At 54.5% G+C, this 19,434-nt stretch overlaps 3 protein-coding genes across 3 annotated transcripts; 1 reads left to right on the top strand and 2 right to left on the bottom strand.

Annotated features, from left to right (window-relative positions):
• Window positions 1-1,895: 1,895 nt before the first annotated feature.
• COL26b_006747 (uncharacterized protein) lies at window positions 1,896-6,251 on the bottom strand (the record flags this gene model as incomplete). Its single annotated transcript, XM_053179559.1, has 2 exons — window positions 1,896-3,915; window positions 3,967-6,251. 2 exons carry the CDS (start codon window positions 6,249-6,251, stop codon window positions 1,896-1,898), a joined length of 4,305 nt encoding a protein of 1,434 aa, XP_053036504.1.
• An 8,958-nt stretch (window positions 6,252-15,209) lies between these two features.
• COL26b_006748 (uncharacterized protein) lies at window positions 15,210-15,770 on the top strand (the record flags this gene model as incomplete). The annotated part of the gene is made up of 1 exon (XM_053179560.1): window positions 15,210-15,770. The coding sequence occupies one exon, from the start codon at window positions 15,210-15,212 to the stop codon at window positions 15,768-15,770; it is 561 nt and encodes a 186-aa protein (XP_053036505.1).
• A 2,032-nt stretch (window positions 15,771-17,802) lies between these two features.
• On the bottom strand, window positions 17,803-18,384 carry COL26b_006749 (uncharacterized protein; the record flags this gene model as incomplete). Its single annotated transcript, XM_053179561.1, has 2 exons — window positions 17,803-18,239; window positions 18,315-18,384. The coding sequence occupies 2 exons, from the start codon at window positions 18,382-18,384 to the stop codon at window positions 17,803-17,805; spliced, it is 507 nt and encodes a 168-aa protein (XP_053036506.1).
• Window positions 18,385-19,434: the final 1,050 nt, after the last annotated feature.

Genomic DNA, 19,434 nt, shown 5'->3' on the forward strand with positions numbered 1-19,434 from the left:
AGACCCTCTCCACCCTCCCATCCCACGCATCCCCAAACACAGCCCCCATCACGCCCCCGACATGCGCAACCGTCAGCCCCTCCGTGCTCCCGTCCTCGTACACGCCCACCATATCCACCCCCTGCCCCAGACTGCGCGCAAATCCCCCGCCCAGCATCACGTCCCCGTTCGGCCGCTGCGTGACGTAGTCAAACATGCCACTTCCATATAACACGCTCCACGACCTCCTCCCGTCCCGCCACGCGAACCTGCCCCCGGGCTTCTGCGCCGACATGTGCGCCTTCACGCCCGCCATCTTCCCCCTCAGCCCGGGCAGGAACTGCGACGCGTGCGCGTTCGTCGCGTGCACCACATGCCGCGCCCGCACATCCCCGCGCCCCGTCCGGACCACATACGGCCTCCTCTCCGTGCCGCCCTCCATCTCGATCCCCTCCACCGCCGTCCGCGTCTCGATGCTCACCCTCCCCCCGGCCGTATCAAGCATCTCCCGCCAACAGCTCGCTACCATCCGGTACGGCCACAGCGCGCCCGCCTCATACACCAGCGCCCCAAACACATGGCCCCCTTCCACCCCAAACTCCGTCCTCGCATCCTCCCTCTCCACAACCCGTATCGCAAACTCCGGAACCGCCACCTTCAACTCAACAACCTCCTTCTTCGCGCCCTCAAACGACGCCTCGTCCAGGAAGAAATCCACCGTCTCGACGTCTCTATACTCCGCCACCTCCCTTCCCGTGCCAACCTCCCCCACAAGCCCCGCCGTCCGCAACGTGAACCTAACCAACTCCCGCGCCCTCTCCTTCCCAAACACCCTTGCCAGCCGCGGGAACAGCTCGTGCGGGCTCGCCTTCACATGTCCGCCATTCCGCCCCGTCGCGCCGGCGCACAGCTCCCGCGCCTCCAACACCACAACCCTCGGCACCTTCTTCCCCTCCTCCTCCTTGCCGCCGCCAAAAAGCAGCCCCCACACGACAGCCGCAGCCGTGATCCCGCTGCCAATGACCACCACGTCCGCCTCGCCAGGCATCACCTCGCTCCGCACATCCACAAGCTCCGGAAACGGCGGATCGTCCAGCCAGTACGGCGCGCTGGGCTTCTCGTACGGCAACCCCGGCGGCGCGTTGACGCGCGTAAGGAGCGCTTGGTACTGTCTGTTCAGGTCCGCGAGGAGCTTCACCACGGCGGTGGCGCCTTTTGCGACGGACCGCAGGGCCGAGAGGACGGTGCCCATTGTCGTAGTTTCTCGCTTCTCGCTTTCTGTGATATGTCGCCAATTATACCTGACTATCCCCGCAAACAAAATGTCTTGGCGTTGTGGATGAAGGGCGAAGAAGCACTGATCAAGTTCGTCAAATAAACATGAGATGAAAAAGGAAAGCTGTGACACGATCTGGGGAAAGCAAGGGGGGTCGTCGTGGGTGTGCTACCGAGATATACTTCAAATTCCCCGTGCAGGCTTACATAACGTGGCGCGTCTTTCGGGTTCCGGCACGCCAGAGGGGATCCAAACGCATCCCCAATAAAGTTTATCCACGGTAGAGGGCAGGCTTTCTAGAACAACTCATCTTCCATTTTGTCTAACATCTAAATGACACCCCATCTGAAGCAGCAGCATAAAAACTGAACGACCAGGCACCTCGCAGGCCCATTTCATCATCATTCAAGAGCACATGCAACAGCCCATCAATGCCTCAAGGAGCGAAAGAGAAGCGAAGAAAACACATCAGTTGCCTTGAAGTCTGTAACGTGACGCCAAACCTATGCCGGGTATGTTGTCGAAATGCCATTCCTTACTCCATCGTGCCGTGCCGTTCCTCCGCGCAAAACATGAGCCCATCGTCCACACAAAAACCCATAGCTATCAACATGAAAGAAGACACGCACTGTTCATTCATTTACTCGCTGACAGACCCCTCCTCGTCAGAGATGTGGTCGAGGTCCATGTCGATATCCATGTCGACATCCATTCTGTTGTTCCGTCCCATGTGATCCAGGCCCATGTCGGCCCGGATGTCTCGCTGGATTTTGAGGAAGTACTTCTTCAACGTACGCAAACCCCGGAGGAAGCCGCGGTCGGGCTCGTTGGGGTGCTGCGGCGGACACGGCTTGCCTTCTGCCAGGTCGCCCTTGGTCAGGCTGTTGGCAAAGTCGGCAATCTTGAAGTCGATCTCGCGCTTGTTCTTGCGCTTGCGCTTCTCGCGCATGGCCGATGTCTCCTCCGTATCAGTCGCAAAGTCGGTGGTAGAATCGTCAACCACCGTATCGTATTCGTTTCCTTCTGTTGTGTCCCCGTCGTAGAACATGAGGAGACTGGCGGCGTAGAAACGATAGCCGTCCAGGTTCCGCACAATAGACTCGAGCTTGTCGAGCTTGTGCAGGATTGTGGGGATGTGCCGGAGAATGCTAGAGTAATCCACGCCGTCGTACAGGAACCGCGTCAGTGCGTCTTGGAACTCCTGTCCGGCCTTGAGGTCGCGCCCAAAGTACTTGTCTTTGAAGACATAGCTCTGGCTCTTGACATCCCAGACCTGGAGGCCACACACGCGCACTCCAAGTTCACGCGAGGTGGTCCTGGCACATTTGCCCTGCTGTGATTTCTTCTTCTTGGGCGTGGCCTCGACACCGTACTGCCGGGTGCCCATCTTGAGATCCATGATGCAGGGCCGTTTCATGCCCGCAGTGAGGTCCTCCAATAGGAGGAAGTATTCAACACGAGAGTTTCGCTGGGTCTGTGCTTCTTTGGGGTTCACGGGCCGCGGAATCTTGCGGAACTCTTGCGTCGGACTCGGCACTTCTGACGGTACGGTCGATGCGTACGTCGAATGCTCCGCCTCGATCGGAACCTCGGACTGGGGTCTTTCCGCGGCTGCGGGAAGACTCATTTCCTTGGCAGGATCAACCGAGTTCGCACCATTCGGCGTCGGAGGTTCAATCATCGGCGAATTCACTTGGGAATTGGTGACGGATCCAGATTGTCCTTCGTCTTCGCCTCTGTAGCCAGCGTCATCTGCCTCTTCCCAGTATTTCAGGTTTCCTCTAGATTCCGTGACAGTCCGTGGTTTCCGGCGAAGCCCAGTTCCAGAGTAACGACGCTTTTTCTTCTGAGCAATGACCTTGTCCGCCAGCGTCTCCGGCTCCGGCGCACTCGTGCCAGTCACGTCCTTCACGTCGCTGTCCTCGGCCTCCGTAGGCTCCAAATGGGCGGGGTGCTCGATTGCAATGCTTGAACTCGGGGGCGAGGAGCTACTGGGGCGTAGCGGGCTAGAGTTGTGAGGTGCGTGGCCCTCTGAGGCCATGGGTTCCTGTCTCCGAACCAGATCAGGAACAGAGTTGGTAGGCCTCAGGGTGGGTTGCTTCCGGAAAGCCATTGACTTTTGATGGGGACGGCGGTGCTTGTGAATTGGGATTGGCTGTTTCAGAAATGCGTCGTTGAACACCTCGTTCCGCAGACGCTTGTTAACAGTGGTAGCTCCCCAGCTGTTGGCGTGGCGGTCGTCCAAACTAGGTCTCGTCGGGGAAGCCATTGTGCTCTGCTCATAGTTGTCCGGGAGGCCAGAAGATGACGTGCTACGACCGCGCGCCGGCATAGTCGTCGGAGGCGGCGTAGGCTGGAAGAGATTCCGCGGTAAGATGTGCCAATTGTCATCGAACGTGACTGTCGGGATGGGCACTGGTGCAGAGGCCAGTGATTGACTGATGATACGGCGGTGCTCGGGGTTGCTTTGCGCAGTGCCGTTCGCAGTTGCAGAGGCGGCACCGCTGGAGCCATTGGACTTGGACTGCTCGGTAGCAACAACTGCGCTGCTCTCGCTGAGGCCCGTAGGCTTGCGCTGTAGCAAACCAATGTCCTCGCGCTTGTGTGTGGATTTGCGCCTGGGCTGCTTGTGGAACGTAACATTCAATACACCGATGTATCTGTGGACTTGTTAGCGGCTTGGGGTTATAAATTTGGGCACCAAATCATACCGAGGCAGGAAGGTCAGCAAGTCACGGTGGTGCTGCTCAACCTTTTCGTAAAACTCGTTCTCCCTGTTGTTGAGCTGCTTGCACACGGCTCTCTTGGAGAAGCGCCAGAGCGTTGTGTGGCCGCCGACTTGGTGTTTGTAGGGAATAAGTTCAATCGCCTCGAGAGGCTCCTTGTCCTCCTCCTGATGGTGATGGGCATGGTCCTCAAAGTTCGTGGGTAGTTGCTTCGGAGTGGGAGGCTCCGGCTCGTCGTCAACTGCGATGTCTTCGACGTTTCCGGGCTGTACCTCGCGAAGGGCGACGTTTGGCGCTCCGGGCAAGCGCTTGGGCTTGGGCTTGTGGGTCGGAGTGTCGGGAGGTTGGTCGGGGGATGATTCCTCTTCCGGTTCAGGCTCGTCGGCCTTCACCAGCCATGGGTGGAAGTCCTCTGCCCTGGAGGCGGTACGGTTCCCTGGTGTCTTGGGCTTGGAGATGTCCCTCTCGCGCTCCGCAGCTTCCTCGAGGCCTGGATGGGGCACAAAGACAGCAGAAGAGATCTTCTCCTCACTGGACTCATCACCCTCCTCGTGACTTTCTCCGTGTTCGCTACTGTCGGATGGACGACGATCTTCGGTCTGACGCGGCTCTGGAACATCTGTGGGGGACAATTCCTCATGCAAGTTGCTTTCCTCCAGTGTCACCTGAAGAGAACCGTCCGAGTCTACCTTGTGGAAGATGTCGCCGTTGACCTTTCGCAGACCAAAGTAATCCTGTGTGGGCGAGTCGGTCAGGATAGGAGTTTCGCCCGCTTGAGGCGACTGTAGAGGGAAGGTTTTGACCCGTTCCAACTGCTTGGGGAGCCAATCCTTCTTCTCGAGGATCCTGGGCGAAGGTGTAGGGTTCGTGCTGACCGACTTGGCAGCAAAGTCTTCAACAGCAATGTCGGCTGAGAGCGGTTGAGCCTCCTGGCTCGGGGATATCTTGTCTCGCGGTGGGGCCTGGCGCGTGTCTTTCCTACGCGTCTTCTCCTCCTTCGGCAGCCCCTCTCTAAAAAAACGCAAGCTATAACTCGCCTTGCGACTGCGAGCATTGGGTTCGGCGCCAATCATGGCCTCGTGGACCGACTTCTCCACCTGGCCATCCTCCTGGCCGTCGATAGCCTCGCTCGAACCAATGGACCATATCTTTTCGGGGCCCATGGAGAAGCGCTGCTCTAGCTTCTTGGGTCGGGTGTCGGTGTCGGAGTTTTCGTGCAATCTCTGATCCAGCTGGGCAACGGATGTTGTGAGCGAGCCTTCCGGGCTAGTGGAGTGCGAGTGTGCCCGATTTTTTCGCAGTCCTTGGTGTACCCTGGAGTCCCTGTCAACCCTTTCCAAAGACGTCCCTCGGCCCCGCGATCGCGTGCTCCTCAGAAAGTCGCGGTGGTCCAAGAGCATAGCTCTGATGCCCTGGAAGCTAGCCATGTCGTAGGTGGGGGATGTCATGATCTCCATGTCGGCGGCGGCGGGGGTAGAGTCGGTGGTGATGGGAGCAGGGGCGGCGGCGGCGACAGGGGCGACGAAGCCGGGCTGGGGAGCACTTCTCGGAGCTACAGAAGCGCCCTGGCCGTTGTGGGAGAGAACATGGCGGTTGTCGAGGGCGAGGGGATCCAGGCCAGCAGATGATGAAGCTGGGTTGGAAGGAGGAGCAGAGTCGGCGGTGGGAGAGGGAAGGGAGCGAGTCGAGAGTTGAGACGAGGGCTGGTCGTTATGGGAATGGGTTCTCGAAGGAATGCCACGGGCTGAGGCAAGGGCTTGGGTTAGCAAGGACGGACCGGACTGCCTCGGGAGGGCGGCAGGGCCTCGGGGCTTTTTAATATTCGGGTCGACATGGCTCGAGACATCCTGCGAGTGCTGGGTGACAGCGGCCGTGGCAGGGGGTGGATCTGCAGGCTGGGCTGGGGGTGTGTCTTGAAGAAGAGGAAGGGCTTGAGCCGGGGCTTGATGTTGTTGTTGTGCTTCTTGTTGGGCTGCTACAACACCAGCAGCGGCGGCGGTGACAAGCTGGGCTTCAGGATCTGCGGCGGCAGCGGGAGCGGGAGCAGGAGGCAGAGGAGGAGCATGAGCATGAGCAGGATCGGGGACAGGGCCAGACTGGGGTAGATTAAGACTGGGGGGTTGACTGGGAGTCGCGGCGGGTGTCTTGGTGTTCAGGACGTCGAGGGCGGCGTCGGGCTCTGTGGCGGGCACGGGAGATGAAGACGAATGCGCGGGGCTCACCAGGGTCGCGGGTGCGGCATTTTCGGGGTTGCGAGGCGGGCTGGACATGAGGAAAACATCTGGCAGTAGTCGATTCGTGATGGAGGATTGGTCGCCGGTTGATTTGGGGCGTGAAAGGGGAATCGTAGGGATAGAGAGCGGCGTGCGGGAGGTAGAGGAGGGGGGGAAGAAAGTGTGGGAGGCGAGAGCAAGGTGCGAGAATGAGAGAAAGAAACGTCACAGTTCCCGCCAGTGGGTGGTGGTAATGGGAGTGAGTGACAAGCAGGCGAATACTATCCGTAGGCGGAATACCTAGGTAAGGTAGACGAAGGTGGTGAGAAGGTAGGTGGGAAAAGCGAGTTGGGTGAGGTAAGGCGACAGAAGGCGAGGAAAGAAAGAGGGAAGCGATAGGGGGCCTCCACTCCACCGGGTACGGTAGGTACCTAGGTAGCGGGCAAGCAGCACGGGCGGGACGGGGTACGCAGTACGCCGTACCCTGGTCTGTCTGCCCTGGGATTAGGTTAGGCTCGGTTCGAGTGTTGGTGTGCCTCACACTGCACTGCGGGAGGTGTGCGGTGCGACGGACGGGGAACGGGGGGAACCACCACGAACGGGGACAGGACAAGGACTGACTGTGAGTTACTCTGTATCTGTGATCTGTACTGCGTAGAGTTCCTTGGAGACGGCGGAGGAGGAGGAGGATGAAGGGGACGGGAGGCGTGTATGGATAGAAGACCACCAACAGGTACAGATGCAGTGCAGGTGCAGTGCAGCGCAGGTGCTGGTGCTGATGCTGGTGCCGGGTTGCGGTAATGACCGCAGAAAAGCACAGAGGTGCTGCTGGATGATGGATCTTGCTGTCGATGATGGATCCGCAGTGCTAATCTTGAGTCGAGAAATGTGCGACTGAGCAAGCGCGATAGAGGGGCAGATCTGTGTGCAGCAAGGGAGCCAATTTCAGCTGACAAGTAGCCTCACTGCCAAATTTCTATGTGGGAGTACCTTTGACTTTATCTCAGGTGTTGCAGGTGCACTTATCATCGAAAACGGGTGGAATCTTTTGGGGCCACATCTGGAAGGCAGAGGGCGCGCTAAGTTGCTGCTTCGTGCTTTCCTTTCCTCACCACAAGATATTGAAGTGGGGTGGGGTGGGCATATGACCATGCCCAGGCAAGAGATACCGCTGCACCTGCTTGAGGGGTCAGTTGCAATCGCCGACACACCGGCTCAAAGTACCTCTCCAGCTCCATCTGCGCGAGAGATACTTTGTGCGCCCTATGACCATACCTCTTTGGCCCCCTCCCACGTGTAGGAAGCAGTGGCATCTGGAGACCTGCGGGGAGGAAACAATGACATTGGAATCATCAGGAAGGCGCACACTGGATCAGGTAGATAGATGGAAAACAACACTTCACCCGCTCTGCCCGGTCGCTTCCATTGCTGCAGTCAGCGCCATTCGCCCTCACCGTCTGTGCAATTACGTTTCCTGTCTCATTGAATCTTCCTCCTCACCGTCAGTCGCCTAAGGTAGCTGCTAGGCAAGTTTACGTTGAGTTGAGCACCCAATGGAAGGTAAGATTCCGGTCCACCCTCGCCGGCACCGGCTACCAACCCAATTTCTGATTCATGGCAGTTACCTACACAGGTAAGGGTAAGGTACCTACTACAACCCTCATGGGCACTACTCCAACCATCGATACCATCAATTCTCAACCACTTTCACATTCAACCGCACGTTATGGACTGATTGCTTCCACCACCAACCTAGGCGCCTTCGTCCAGGCACTGCCCGGCCACCACCAATACGAATAAGCGCGCGCACACGCTCGAGAGCGACAGCCGATCCTATCCTCGACGATACAGCAACAGACGTTTAGCAGCACCTGCAAAGAAGGCACTGGACGTCGAAACATGGACCGCCCCCGTTTCCCGGGCTCCCATCGCTGCGGACGCCCCTGCGCAATCCCAGCTCCTCCCACCACCAAAAACCACGGCGTGCTACCATCCCGGCAGCCCTTTCGTCCAAACCCCGCTGGTACCGTCTCACGCCGGCCACGGGACTGCTAACTTGGCTCCCGGAGCTTCGATATCGCCCCAAATTTGCTCCAACTCGCCCCATTTGCCCTGGATTCATTCGCCAATGTCAGGGCACTCCTAGCCTGCAGTCTCTTTCCGGCTTCCCTCAAGGTTGTCGCGCCTTGCGTCTTGGGTCTTGGGCCTTGGCTCGACCCCTCCAACCCCTCGCCCGCACCAAACCGTTGGAGAACCCAGAACCCATCCCTCAGCCATTGGGAATCTTATCCGGCTGACCTCTGCTTGCCTGCATCTTGCCTGTCCGACGTACGTAGCCTCTTCGTTTGTTGGGTGCGTACAGCCAACCCGCAGGTCACGAGGCACCGCATTACCTAATTCCCGGCCCCAGATCATCACCACGCCCCTTGGCTCCAAGCTTGCACCGCATCGCGACGGCACTCGAGTTACCCATACTTTCCGCCATGATGTAAGCATCGTCATGGCGCTGCTGCGGATGCTCGCCGTCCCCTTCCCCGGTATCTAGCTCTCTAGCTCGACCCCCGACTCAGACCGCAAAATACGTGCACCCCGAGAAACGGACTCACCCAGACAGACACTCCATTCCATTCCAGCAATGTCTCTGAGCCGACGCGACAAAGCGTCCGCCCGTTGATTCCGAAACTCTTGCCCCGGCACGTTGTTCCTTCTGTCCATTTTACAGGCTCGTCCCAAATACCAAAGACCCCCATGTCTTGACCATTGGATTGCCATCTATCAGATGGGAATTCCATTGGCAAAATGCCACTGGGCGAACCGAAAACGACCTTGGACGGCCACCGCGAATGTCGGCCTGTTCGGCCGGTCATCCAAGTCGCCTCTCATTCGCCCGTCTCTCCTGCAAAGGAGGCCTCGGAATGGTCGCTCTTCGAGCGCGTCCTTGACCGTTCTTCTTGCCGAACCCCCTGATGTCTCCCAAGAAATACACCGGTGCAACTCCTCGGAGCGGCCCAACCCTACGCCCACTCTCTGGCGGGTGGGCTCCCAGATATGCCAACGGTGCACCTCCGAGAAGCGTGCCGGTGCAACACACCCACTCGCCAGACCGTTCCATCCATTCGTTCTCTCCAGATGACAGATGGTGCCATCTTCGAGCCATGTCGAGCAAGCCGGCAAACGAGCAACCAAACTACCACGCAACGCCAACTGTCACGATCAAACAATAGACAAGTTGGCTCGGTTAGACAGACAGCTGCAAGCTCGCATGACCACCTCATCACCACGTCGCCCCTTTTTGCTGGCCATACAGCTGTCGTCTCGATAACGAACTGTCGAACCCACGACTGTCGCCATTGTTCCACGGCATCAGATCGCACAGTGACACAGACGTCGTCGTCAGAACCGGTCAACGGCTCAACGCTGAAAATGAGGCCGCTACCAGCCCCGTCGGCGCCATTGGTCTTCTCTTCTAATCTATCAATCCTGGGTCAAATCAGCAAGGTTCACATCCACATCCCAAACCCCCCGTCGCTCGCCTCGAATCAACACCCTCCCTCCCTGTTTCGTCGGTCTGCGGAATAGTTTCCCCGCCAAAGGCAGTCGAGACGGGACGGAGCGTCTATCCACGGTCTAAGCCAGACGCAAGTCGCTTTTCTGACACGTCTCAAAAATTGTCTATCCCATATGCTAATCATTGCAGACTCCGAGAGGCTCCAGGTCCCGTCTGCCCGTCCGCTGCAATACCTGGCAGCAACAAGCTTGCGCCAAGCCCCTGGCTCAATCCGTTCATCAGAACTTCCACGGGCCCGCCGTCGCCAATCATCCAACAACGTGCTCCCCAGAGCGCCTCAGAGCGGCCCAATCCACAGACGACATCCCACTCGGCCACATCTGACTTGATCTTATCTTCAATCCAAGGCCAGCAGCAACTCAGTCAACCCCAGCGGCCCCTCATGGCTGTTGCTTCTTCTGCCCGTGGGCTGCGAAAGTCACTGACCAAGACTTGTTGGATGCGTCTGCATGCGATGCAGTGTGCTACATCTCTGGGACCCGCGCGAATCTGTGTCATCGGTCGAATGGCCCGGGCACAAGATCCCTCCGCAGACTATCCACAACGACGGCTCACTCAGTCCGATGTATCGTCTCTAAATCTACCACCCGCCGACTCGCCCTTGATTCTTGACAATATGGCGTGCTTCTGGCGTCTTGACAAGCTGAGCCGCGAAAGCCACCCCAGGGCGTCACAGCATCGCCCGGGCCGGTTCATATCCCTCTTATCGACTTTTACCTCGAGTCTCCCCGTGTCGTGGACTCTTTCTTTTTGTTTTACTGACAGCTAATCACATTTCAAAGGCTGCATTGCTTTTCTCCCGTAGGTTCAAACCCATGTGTTCCGAGCTTGCTCAACCCCTGCATCGTGCAGGCCTCATTCGTTCCTGGATAGACATTCGCAATATTCAACAGGGCTCACGAGTTGGGAAACAAAACCTAGTCTACTAGCTTGGAGGCTCTGCCGGAAACCGTGTCTCCTTCCCCGGACTGCCGGCATGGCGGAGCTGATTCAATGCCGCCACCGTTCCTGAATTTCACTGCCCCTGGCGATCGTTCTGAAACCTGGGGGCACACCTTGCACTCACCGCAAGAACGTCAAATTGAGCCTTTGCCGAATCCATGCTCTCGGTGACGAAGGCGTCATGTCGTGGAACTCTCCATCCCAATTATACGATCACATGTGCCGGCAACCGAAGACTCGACTTGCCTCCTTTTCCCCTTGCCCCGTTCCACACAGGACGATCACTCGACTCGGAGGGGCCGCACAGGGCTGCATTGACCTCTTTGGATCATCCAAGGAGAAGCCGGGGATCCGCCATGTGGTCGCGCTTCGGAGCCCACACCGCCGCCTCGTTTTCCATTCTGTACGTCTCATTCCCAGGAACCAGCTCGCCGGGCGCGGGATCCTTGAACCTAGGCGAGCTGGGTCGGTGACATCTCGAATGCCATGTAACTTGAATTAGATTTGGTCTCTTTTGATATAGCTACTCCCAATCCCGGGGGCCTCTAAACATTCATCGCAGGCATTGCTCAAGGTTGAGGAACCCTCGGGAGGACCTGGTCCTGGACTGTGACCGAGACAAAAAGCAATTATGTTTTACGATTTTCGGTCTCGGCGGCAGGCATCTGGGCTCATTGTCGCGCCACGTGTGTGATCCCAAGACGGGCCAGTCGGGTCACGTCCGGGTCACCACGTTGATGTCTTTGTGCTAGGCCATGGGGCATGTTTGTAGATTGCAATTGTAAACCACCTCGAAGTCTCAGCTGGCAGGTGCTAACAAGCTATGTTGCTGTCCGTTGATGGAGCTTTTGCCACTTGTCGTCTTGCTTCTGAGCACGGCGGATGGGCTAGGAAGACCTTGATGGCGCGTGACAATATCAACGGTGTGGATACGACCAGAGATTCTCTTCGCCTGAACTGTCATGGGAGCCCGAGGTTTTCTAATCTATATCCGTTGAGCCGGCGTGAGCCTTTAGGCTGGTTTCGTCAATGTCTACAATGATGTTCAGAACCGTGGAGAAACAGATTTACCAAGGTCTTCCTGTATATAAGGAACAAGTTTCGACCTTCCCGTAATCTTGCAGCAAAGATCAGCGGGTTTGATTATGTCTTCGGTTTGTCGGAACCTAGCTGGATGGACATCAACAGCCGTAAAGTGTTCAACTCCTGCGTAGTTCGATGAGCCCGAAGTCATGTTTCGCTCGATGATTGCGTCTCGTTTCCTGGTATTTGAATTGAATACTCTGCTAACGGCACGGAAGGGAGACAGCATGATTTCTCAAGGTAGTGGAAGACCGGTAGGTGATGTACACCATCCACACTGCGTTCCAGAGTCGGCTTGACACAAAACCCTGTCTTCTAAAACCTGAGATTGCAGAATGACGACCCGGAGGCTTCGAAATCGTCGCTGAAGTGACTGCACTGCTCGCGCAAAGTGGATTAAATGCCCCGCGGGAGAGGTGCCGTGCCACAGAACCACTCAACATTGGTTTCGGAAGTTAGGCCTTGGACGTGTAGGATAGTCGAGGCATCAAAGATCACTCTGGTTTAGGTTCTTTAATCTTTTATCGTGCAGAGATAAACATATATTGGTGCCATCAGAGGCGTCTCTGATGTAGCAAGCCAATCACTCTTCACGCTTTGAACTTTGCTACGCAGCCTGTCGTGGCCAGGTTGAAACTCGAGATGATTTCGGTTTCGTAGGCCATCTGTCGATAGCGAAGCTAAATTGTTGGAGGCTGTTTCTGTCATTCTTACGGTATTCTGGCTCTGATAGTCGGGGGAATAGAATCACGTCTGAAACCATGCATCGGCCTTCGGGATTCTTTTATTAACTGATGACGCATGTCAGTTTGCGATCCAAGTACCCAGCATGCAGAGAAACCAAGCGGAAGCCCAGCCCAGTTTGGGCTGGAGTTCCCGGTAATCGATGGCGAATGCAAAGAGAGGGCTGTATTTATAGACGTTCCAGGAATAGTCAAAATTATCTCTATTACGTCCTGACGAGTTCTAGTGAAATCGACTCCGGCCCTTTGGTCTCTCTATCTTTAAATCCTGAGACATAAGCTGCCCCTTGCAATGCCTTCTCAAAGTCTCATGACCTCATCCGCCTCTCCACATGTATAGGTTGTTCTCATATGAGTCATATGTGTAACCCGTCCGTCTAATCTTGCTTGCGACTTGATCTTCATACCGCGATGATGCATGGAAATGCTTCAAAATGGGCTTGAGGCATCAGCGAACTTGCTCCTTCTCCTGATCGCCTTTCCATATCTGAAGAACAAATAAGGAAACACCATCATTCCCGTAGCCAAGAAGCCAAGGAGTGATGATGCCCATTGGAACCCGAGGGCCACATACATTTGGTTTCCAAAGAGCGGGAATGCAGCTATCAAGATCTCAGTTCGCCGTATTTCCAAGCTTTGAACCTTTTGAGGGGAGACGTACCAGCCGCAGTGCAGCGGACGAAAGAATTGGCAGCGAGCGCGCTGGCAGCATACCTAGGATATGCCTCCACCTATTAGAAGCGGTTAATCGCTTTTGTTCATGTTGTGGCTCCTCTTATGTTGTGCTACTCACGAGGAAGGTCCAGATTCCAGTGAAGAGAAGAATGTTCCTATCACAGAGCAACTCATTAGGCCAGACTACTCATTAGGATGCACACACATGCGACGATGTACTCACCCCGCTCCAAACAGTGCTGTCCCAATGATCGGAACAATCCAGTGCACCCAAGGATACATCGACCAACCAAACATGAAAATACCCGCAGGCACTAGGACAGAGCCAAACATTGCGGGAGGAAGTCGGAACTCGGGCTCGCTGCTGTCCGCATTTTCACTTTGGCCCTTGTTCTTCAAGATGAGTCGTACCCTGACTCTAGACCACACCGGATCAGTGGAAAGGCCAAGCAACATACCAACCAGGATACCCAAAAAGCTGAGCCCTATCTGGTACAGATTGAAGCCGTATGTCTCCCTAAATACGAGGGGGAAAGCCCCGAAGAAGAGGTAGAGTATGCCAAGGAGCAATGCCGAGAAGAGGCACAGAGACAGACACATTGGCTCAAATACCAGAAGCTGAATGGGTCGCAAGAGTGAGAGTCCGACTGCCCGAAGCACGGATTTGGAATGCGTCTCTGAAGCTGCTCTCCAGCGGCCATCCCCGGTTTCTTTACGAAGCTTGCGAGCCTTGTTTCTCAAGAGAATGGGATCTATCGCGCATATGTCAGTTGGGCCGCTTTCAAGAGCGAAAGTCAATCTTACGGTACGTCTCTGGAACCAGAAACACGATGCCCAACTCTAGCACGAAGGACCAGATTATCAGCACGTAAAACGTCCAGCGCCACCCAGTGTAGTAGTTGACGAACCCGCCGACCAACGGCCCCAGGCTGGGTCCGATGAACGGACAGATCGAAAACAAAAGCATAGGCGCCTGCAGTTCATCGTCTGAAAACAAATCGCGGACCGTCCCAGCAGACACGGCCTGGAACGCACTCCCCGAAAAACCGTCCAAGAAGCGGAGAACGACCAGTGTGATGATGTCTTTCGCTGTAGCTTGAGGGATCAGGAAGAGAAGGTGGCACGTCGACGAGACGAGATAGATTGGCCTTCGCCCGTAGAACTCGCTCAGGGGACTGAACATCATCGGCCCTAACGCAAGGCCGAGGACGAACGTTGACAAGCCTAAAGTCGATACGATTCTAGAGTTGTGAAACTCGGCTTCCAAGTTGGCGTATGTTGAAGTGTATATAGAACTCGCACAAGTGCTTTTCAATGTCAGCAGCGACGCAGAGCCATGGGACACGCTCATTGTAGATCTTACACGCAAAGCCCCATAACCGAAACTACCACGGTGATCAACCATTTTCTTAGCTTGCCGTAACTTCTTGGACATAATGGGTCGTTATCGCCGTCGTCCCAATCGACCAGAAAGTGGCCTTCTTCTGGTGACATATTGGCTTATGTGACTTGGTGAAGTAACGCTGTTGAAACATCTAGTACAGTAACTGTGTTTAGAATTCGCAAAAAGTGTTAATTCGACTCATCTCAGTTGCATTGTTTGCATGGTTTGGGGCACAATATGACTCAATCGCGAAGTTGTCGGGTTTCGATTTCCTTGAATTAATTATGACGAGCATTCGCGCAGTTTTCCGTTGCTCCGGGGCATATTTCCGCGCCAGTCACGACGTAGAATTACTAAGCCATGTTCAGGTATGCAATCCTTGACGCAGATCGTTGTTCGGATGCGACGGCCGGCAAGAGAGGGCGCTAAAGCGGAGACGGAGACGGAGGTAAGGGCGGGAATGGGGACGGAGATGGAGCGGACATCACCCCCTGCCAGTCCCAAGAGCAGCTTCTTGTAAGTTCGCACCAAACACCATAAAAAGGGCAAAATGTGTGAGTGGCTGATGAATTAAATCAAGGAATACTCTTCACACTGAGCGAATTTTATCATTTTTTATCATGGCACCTCTACACAAATACTTCTTCCCTGACAACGAGTCCTTCGCCTATGAAGCTCTTCGAGCTGCCAGCTATGCCTACTGCGGTGGCGCAGAGCTGGCTGAAGTTATTTCCATTTGCTCTCGCATTCCATCAAAAGACGAAGACAGCTGGCTGCGAGAATGGAAGCTAGCCGGCGACCGCGCTGTTGAGACTGCAAAGACGAGCCTGGCCAAGGACAACCGACGCGGTGCACAGTCTGCGTTTCTACGCGCTTCGAACTATTACAGAACGGCAGAGTTCTACCGACGAGACAATGTATTTGAGGACAAGTTGTCCAAAGAGCTCATGAAATTGAGTGCCGAGGCATTTTACTCCGCTACAGAACTCATGCCATACCGGACGGAGAAGGTCAAGATACCGTATGAAGGAACGACACTGCCGACAACGATCATGCAACCGGACAAAAGCGACACGTCAAGACCAACGATCATCTTCAACGGTGGCTTCGACTCTACCAGGGAAGAGGTCTTCTACATGGATGGAGATGCAGAAACGGTTGCGCCTCTCACTTTTGTGTAGCTGGGACGAATCTGTCATCCTGTCATTTTGTAAAACTGTTCTTCATCCCTTCCTACATCCAGCAGCCTCTCTTGATCATTTTTGTGTGTGCAGCTTGCGATATATTCGAAACGATGGAAAAGCACAAAGATTGTGATTACACCCCACTCACGTCAGATGCTGGATCTCTCGAGGAAAATGCAGGCTTGCTCGGCGGCCGTTTGCCTATAGAGTCACAATCGACTTTTCGCCAATTGGCGGAAGGTTTTCAGCGCCGAGGAATGCTTGTGTTGACGCTTTTGTCTTTTCTGTTGGTTGGAGTTGCGGCCTTCTTTGTTGGGCGAGCTTCCATGAGTTTGGAGGACTGTGGAAAGCGCCTTTCTCCATGGTGTAAGTGTAATTTCTCCTGATTTGTGTGCTTCAACTGCATATGATGAGAACCAGGGCAATGTTTGCTAAACAGCCCGGTAGCACCTGGCTTAGAAGCCGTCAATTACTACCGGACCATGTTTCCCTCCGACTTCAGAGCGCCGTCTCCCTACCGTGCGCCTCCAAGCCAAGAGCTAGACGACGCTTGGGATCTGATTTCCGACCAGGACTTATACTTGATGCGAATGGACCGAGAAGACCTTCGTCGGATCAACAAGTCTGAAGTTATGGACACAGCCTGGGGCTACAGTTACGACCAGGATCCAAACGGTGTCAAATACATATTCGAGGTTTTCCATCAACTTCACTGTTTGGTAAGAAATACAATCCTATTCATTCTGATCTGAACTCTAGATTGACATCACACGATAAACATAGAACATCTTTCGAAAGTACACTTGGCCTGATCATTACGAACTCGCCCCTCCTGGTCACGAGGATGATGCTGCATGGAGGCATGTTTACTACCGGGAGCACATAGGTAAGCCTTGATAAACCACAACTTGCGTTTCGGTCTTCCTCAGAAGCTCACGCCGGGATAGATCACTGCATAGAATCTTTCAGGTTGTCCATCATGTGCAGGGCGGATGTGACGCCCTTGACGGGCAACATCAGGCCTGGCAATGATCATGTTATTCCGGATCCGAACGACCCAAGCACACTCCCGGAGCCTGACTTCATGACGCAGCATACGTGTCGGGACTTTGAGAAGATTCGTCAGTTCGCCTCGGAAAGGAGAGTTCCAAGATTTGATCAACCACCCGGCAGCACTTAGTCTCATTGGTTGATCATGCGGGGGTGTGATCTACATGTAGATATCGTAGCTCTTATCGTGCACAACTCCTCGTCTCTCGTGAAAGGCGCAACTATCCACGTCAAACATTTGCGCCTCATATCGATGATTCTCGCTTTGCTTACTGAATGCTTGGCTTTGTAAGGTGTAATCCCGCAGGAGCTACCCGCAAAAGAGGACTGATAATTGTGGAACTGAGATGCTGCCAAGTTGCAAGTCTTGTGCTTAAATAACGGGTCTGAGAGCCAATTAAGGATAGACTGAACGGGTTTATGCAGTTTTTAACCCCCGTAAAACCGAAAGCGAACCTAACTAACTTTATTTTCTTAGACTGCTTCCCCTCTTGTGTTTCCGGACTCATCCGTCTTTCACTTCCTGCCGTAATGGCAGATGTTTTGCTGCTGGCGGAATTCATCCTCCGACCTAGGATACCTGTGAATCGCCCGACTCCATCACTCTTTGGACAGCACTCTCACAAGATAAGTGATTCGCAATGGGTGGCAAGCAGTAACCCATTCAGAATGCAATAGTGACTGAAACTCCTGCCACGAAATACAAACTCGACTCACCCAACGTATGCCTTGCCTACCTCCTCGCTTATTTACGCTGTTTCAAGAAATACTGGCGTCGCGTAAATCAATCAAGCTTGTATCAACACACTCCTGTTACCAAGCACGTTAGAATTATAAAGACTGGCGGTGGCGGGGCAGATTGGATAGGTAAAGGCTATCAATTCTCGTCTAAGCTGGCTAACATTTACCACCTTCTTGCCGGCGAGTACTTCCGAGTGCTTTATCACTGACGCATAATCAACTGTGTTCCTCACGCGTCTCAGTCGGTCTCGACCTTCTTCGCCGAGTCGGCCTCGTTTGCGTCGCCATCCAGCGCCTGGTAAGTATATCCCAGAAGCCGTTTAGCCTCGTTCTTGGTTGCGGTCTCTTTCTCAGTGTCTTCGCCATCAAGAGCGTGGTAGGTGTACCCTAAAAGACGCTTAACGTTCTCTTTGGTTGCTGCATCCGCCTGAGACTCTTCTCCATCAAGGGCCTGGTAAGTGTACCCCAGAAGCCGCTTAGCCTTTTCACTGGTTGCTTCATCGGTCTGGGTATCTTCCCCATCCAGAGCTTGGTAAGTGTATCCTAGAAGCCGCTTAATCTTGTCGTTGGCCGCGGCATCTTTCTCAGTAGCGTCGCCATCTAGGGCTTGATAGGTGTATCCCAGAAGCCTCTTGGTCTTTGCAGCTTCTGCAACTCCCAAGTCACTCTGCTGAACTATCACCGTCACATGGTCAGCGGCAGGTGATCCTCGGAGATTGCCTCGTGACAACTAGGAGTAAAAGAACTCACCCGGAATTGCGAAGACTGGAAGGGCCAGCAACAGACCAAGGCAAAGGGCTTTAGGGCTAAGGGGTGTCATTTTGGACAAGAACAAAACTTCAAATGACTGGAATGGTGGATGGTTGTGGAGACTTAGGTGAAACAAAACAGAAGAAATGAGAGAGCCTTTTAAGTCAACAGGTAGCTTCACAAACGAGCATCGCGGGACTTTTTGGCAATTCCGATCAAAGTCACATTCAAGAAGCCATAAATCATAGATTCACGATCAAACCATGGTGACTGATGCCAATGGCAACTCCAACTCTTTGCAGATAGCTAGTGTCAATCTCCGCAGCGTCGGTCTCGGTTTCGGAGGTCACGAGCATTGTTTATGACCGGTAAATCAGTCAAATTGACAACTCAACGTGGTATTAGCAACTCAAGAGGAAGGTATGATAGACGCAGAGATGCGGACTTTCTTGGCATAGTTGACCGAAGTATCCGTACAGACAAGGATTATTGCATAAGGCATACGGCATCGAAATCACGTCTCGCTCGGATAGAAGGATGAGCACCAAATAGCCTAGCTCGCAAGTTCGATCCGATGCCCTTTTCTCTGTGTCTTTTGGATCACGAATGAGAGCCATTACCATTCCCTGATTGTCTTTTTCCCACATCAGCATCAATGGTGTTGTTGAAGTTAACACACATTCGTGATCGATTGCAGATCGCTGGACCGTGGTATCACCCGGTGCCACAACAGGTGCAAGAAGGCGACAATGAAGAGGCCAGATTACTTCAGTCCATGAGGTCAGATTCCAAAGATGAACTTGATTCACGTTGTGCGGTGCGTCTAGTGCTGTGAATATCTGGCTGACTGAGTGTAGACGAAACACCCGGTGGAGCTTGCGCGGCACGCTGCTTGAGAAGGTCTACGTCAAGTCTCTATTGACGCTGATCATCCTGTCTCTTTTCATCGCGCTGAGTTGTTGGATGGGATTCGAGTTTTTGGGGCATTCCGAAACTCGTTGTCTAACGCCATCCGTCCGCCGAGAGTGGAGGACTCTCAGCGCTGCCGACAAGAAATCTTACATCTTGGCGGTGAAGTGTCTTATGGACCTGCCATCCATCTTTGACAGCCAAACATCGC

The sequence above is a fragment of the Colletotrichum chrysophilum genome, assembly GCF_026319265.1.
Source record: "Colletotrichum chrysophilum strain AFK26 chromosome Unknown scaffold_51, whole genome shotgun sequence".
Lineage (NCBI taxonomy): Eukaryota > Fungi > Ascomycota > Sordariomycetes > Glomerellales > Glomerellaceae > Colletotrichum > Colletotrichum chrysophilum.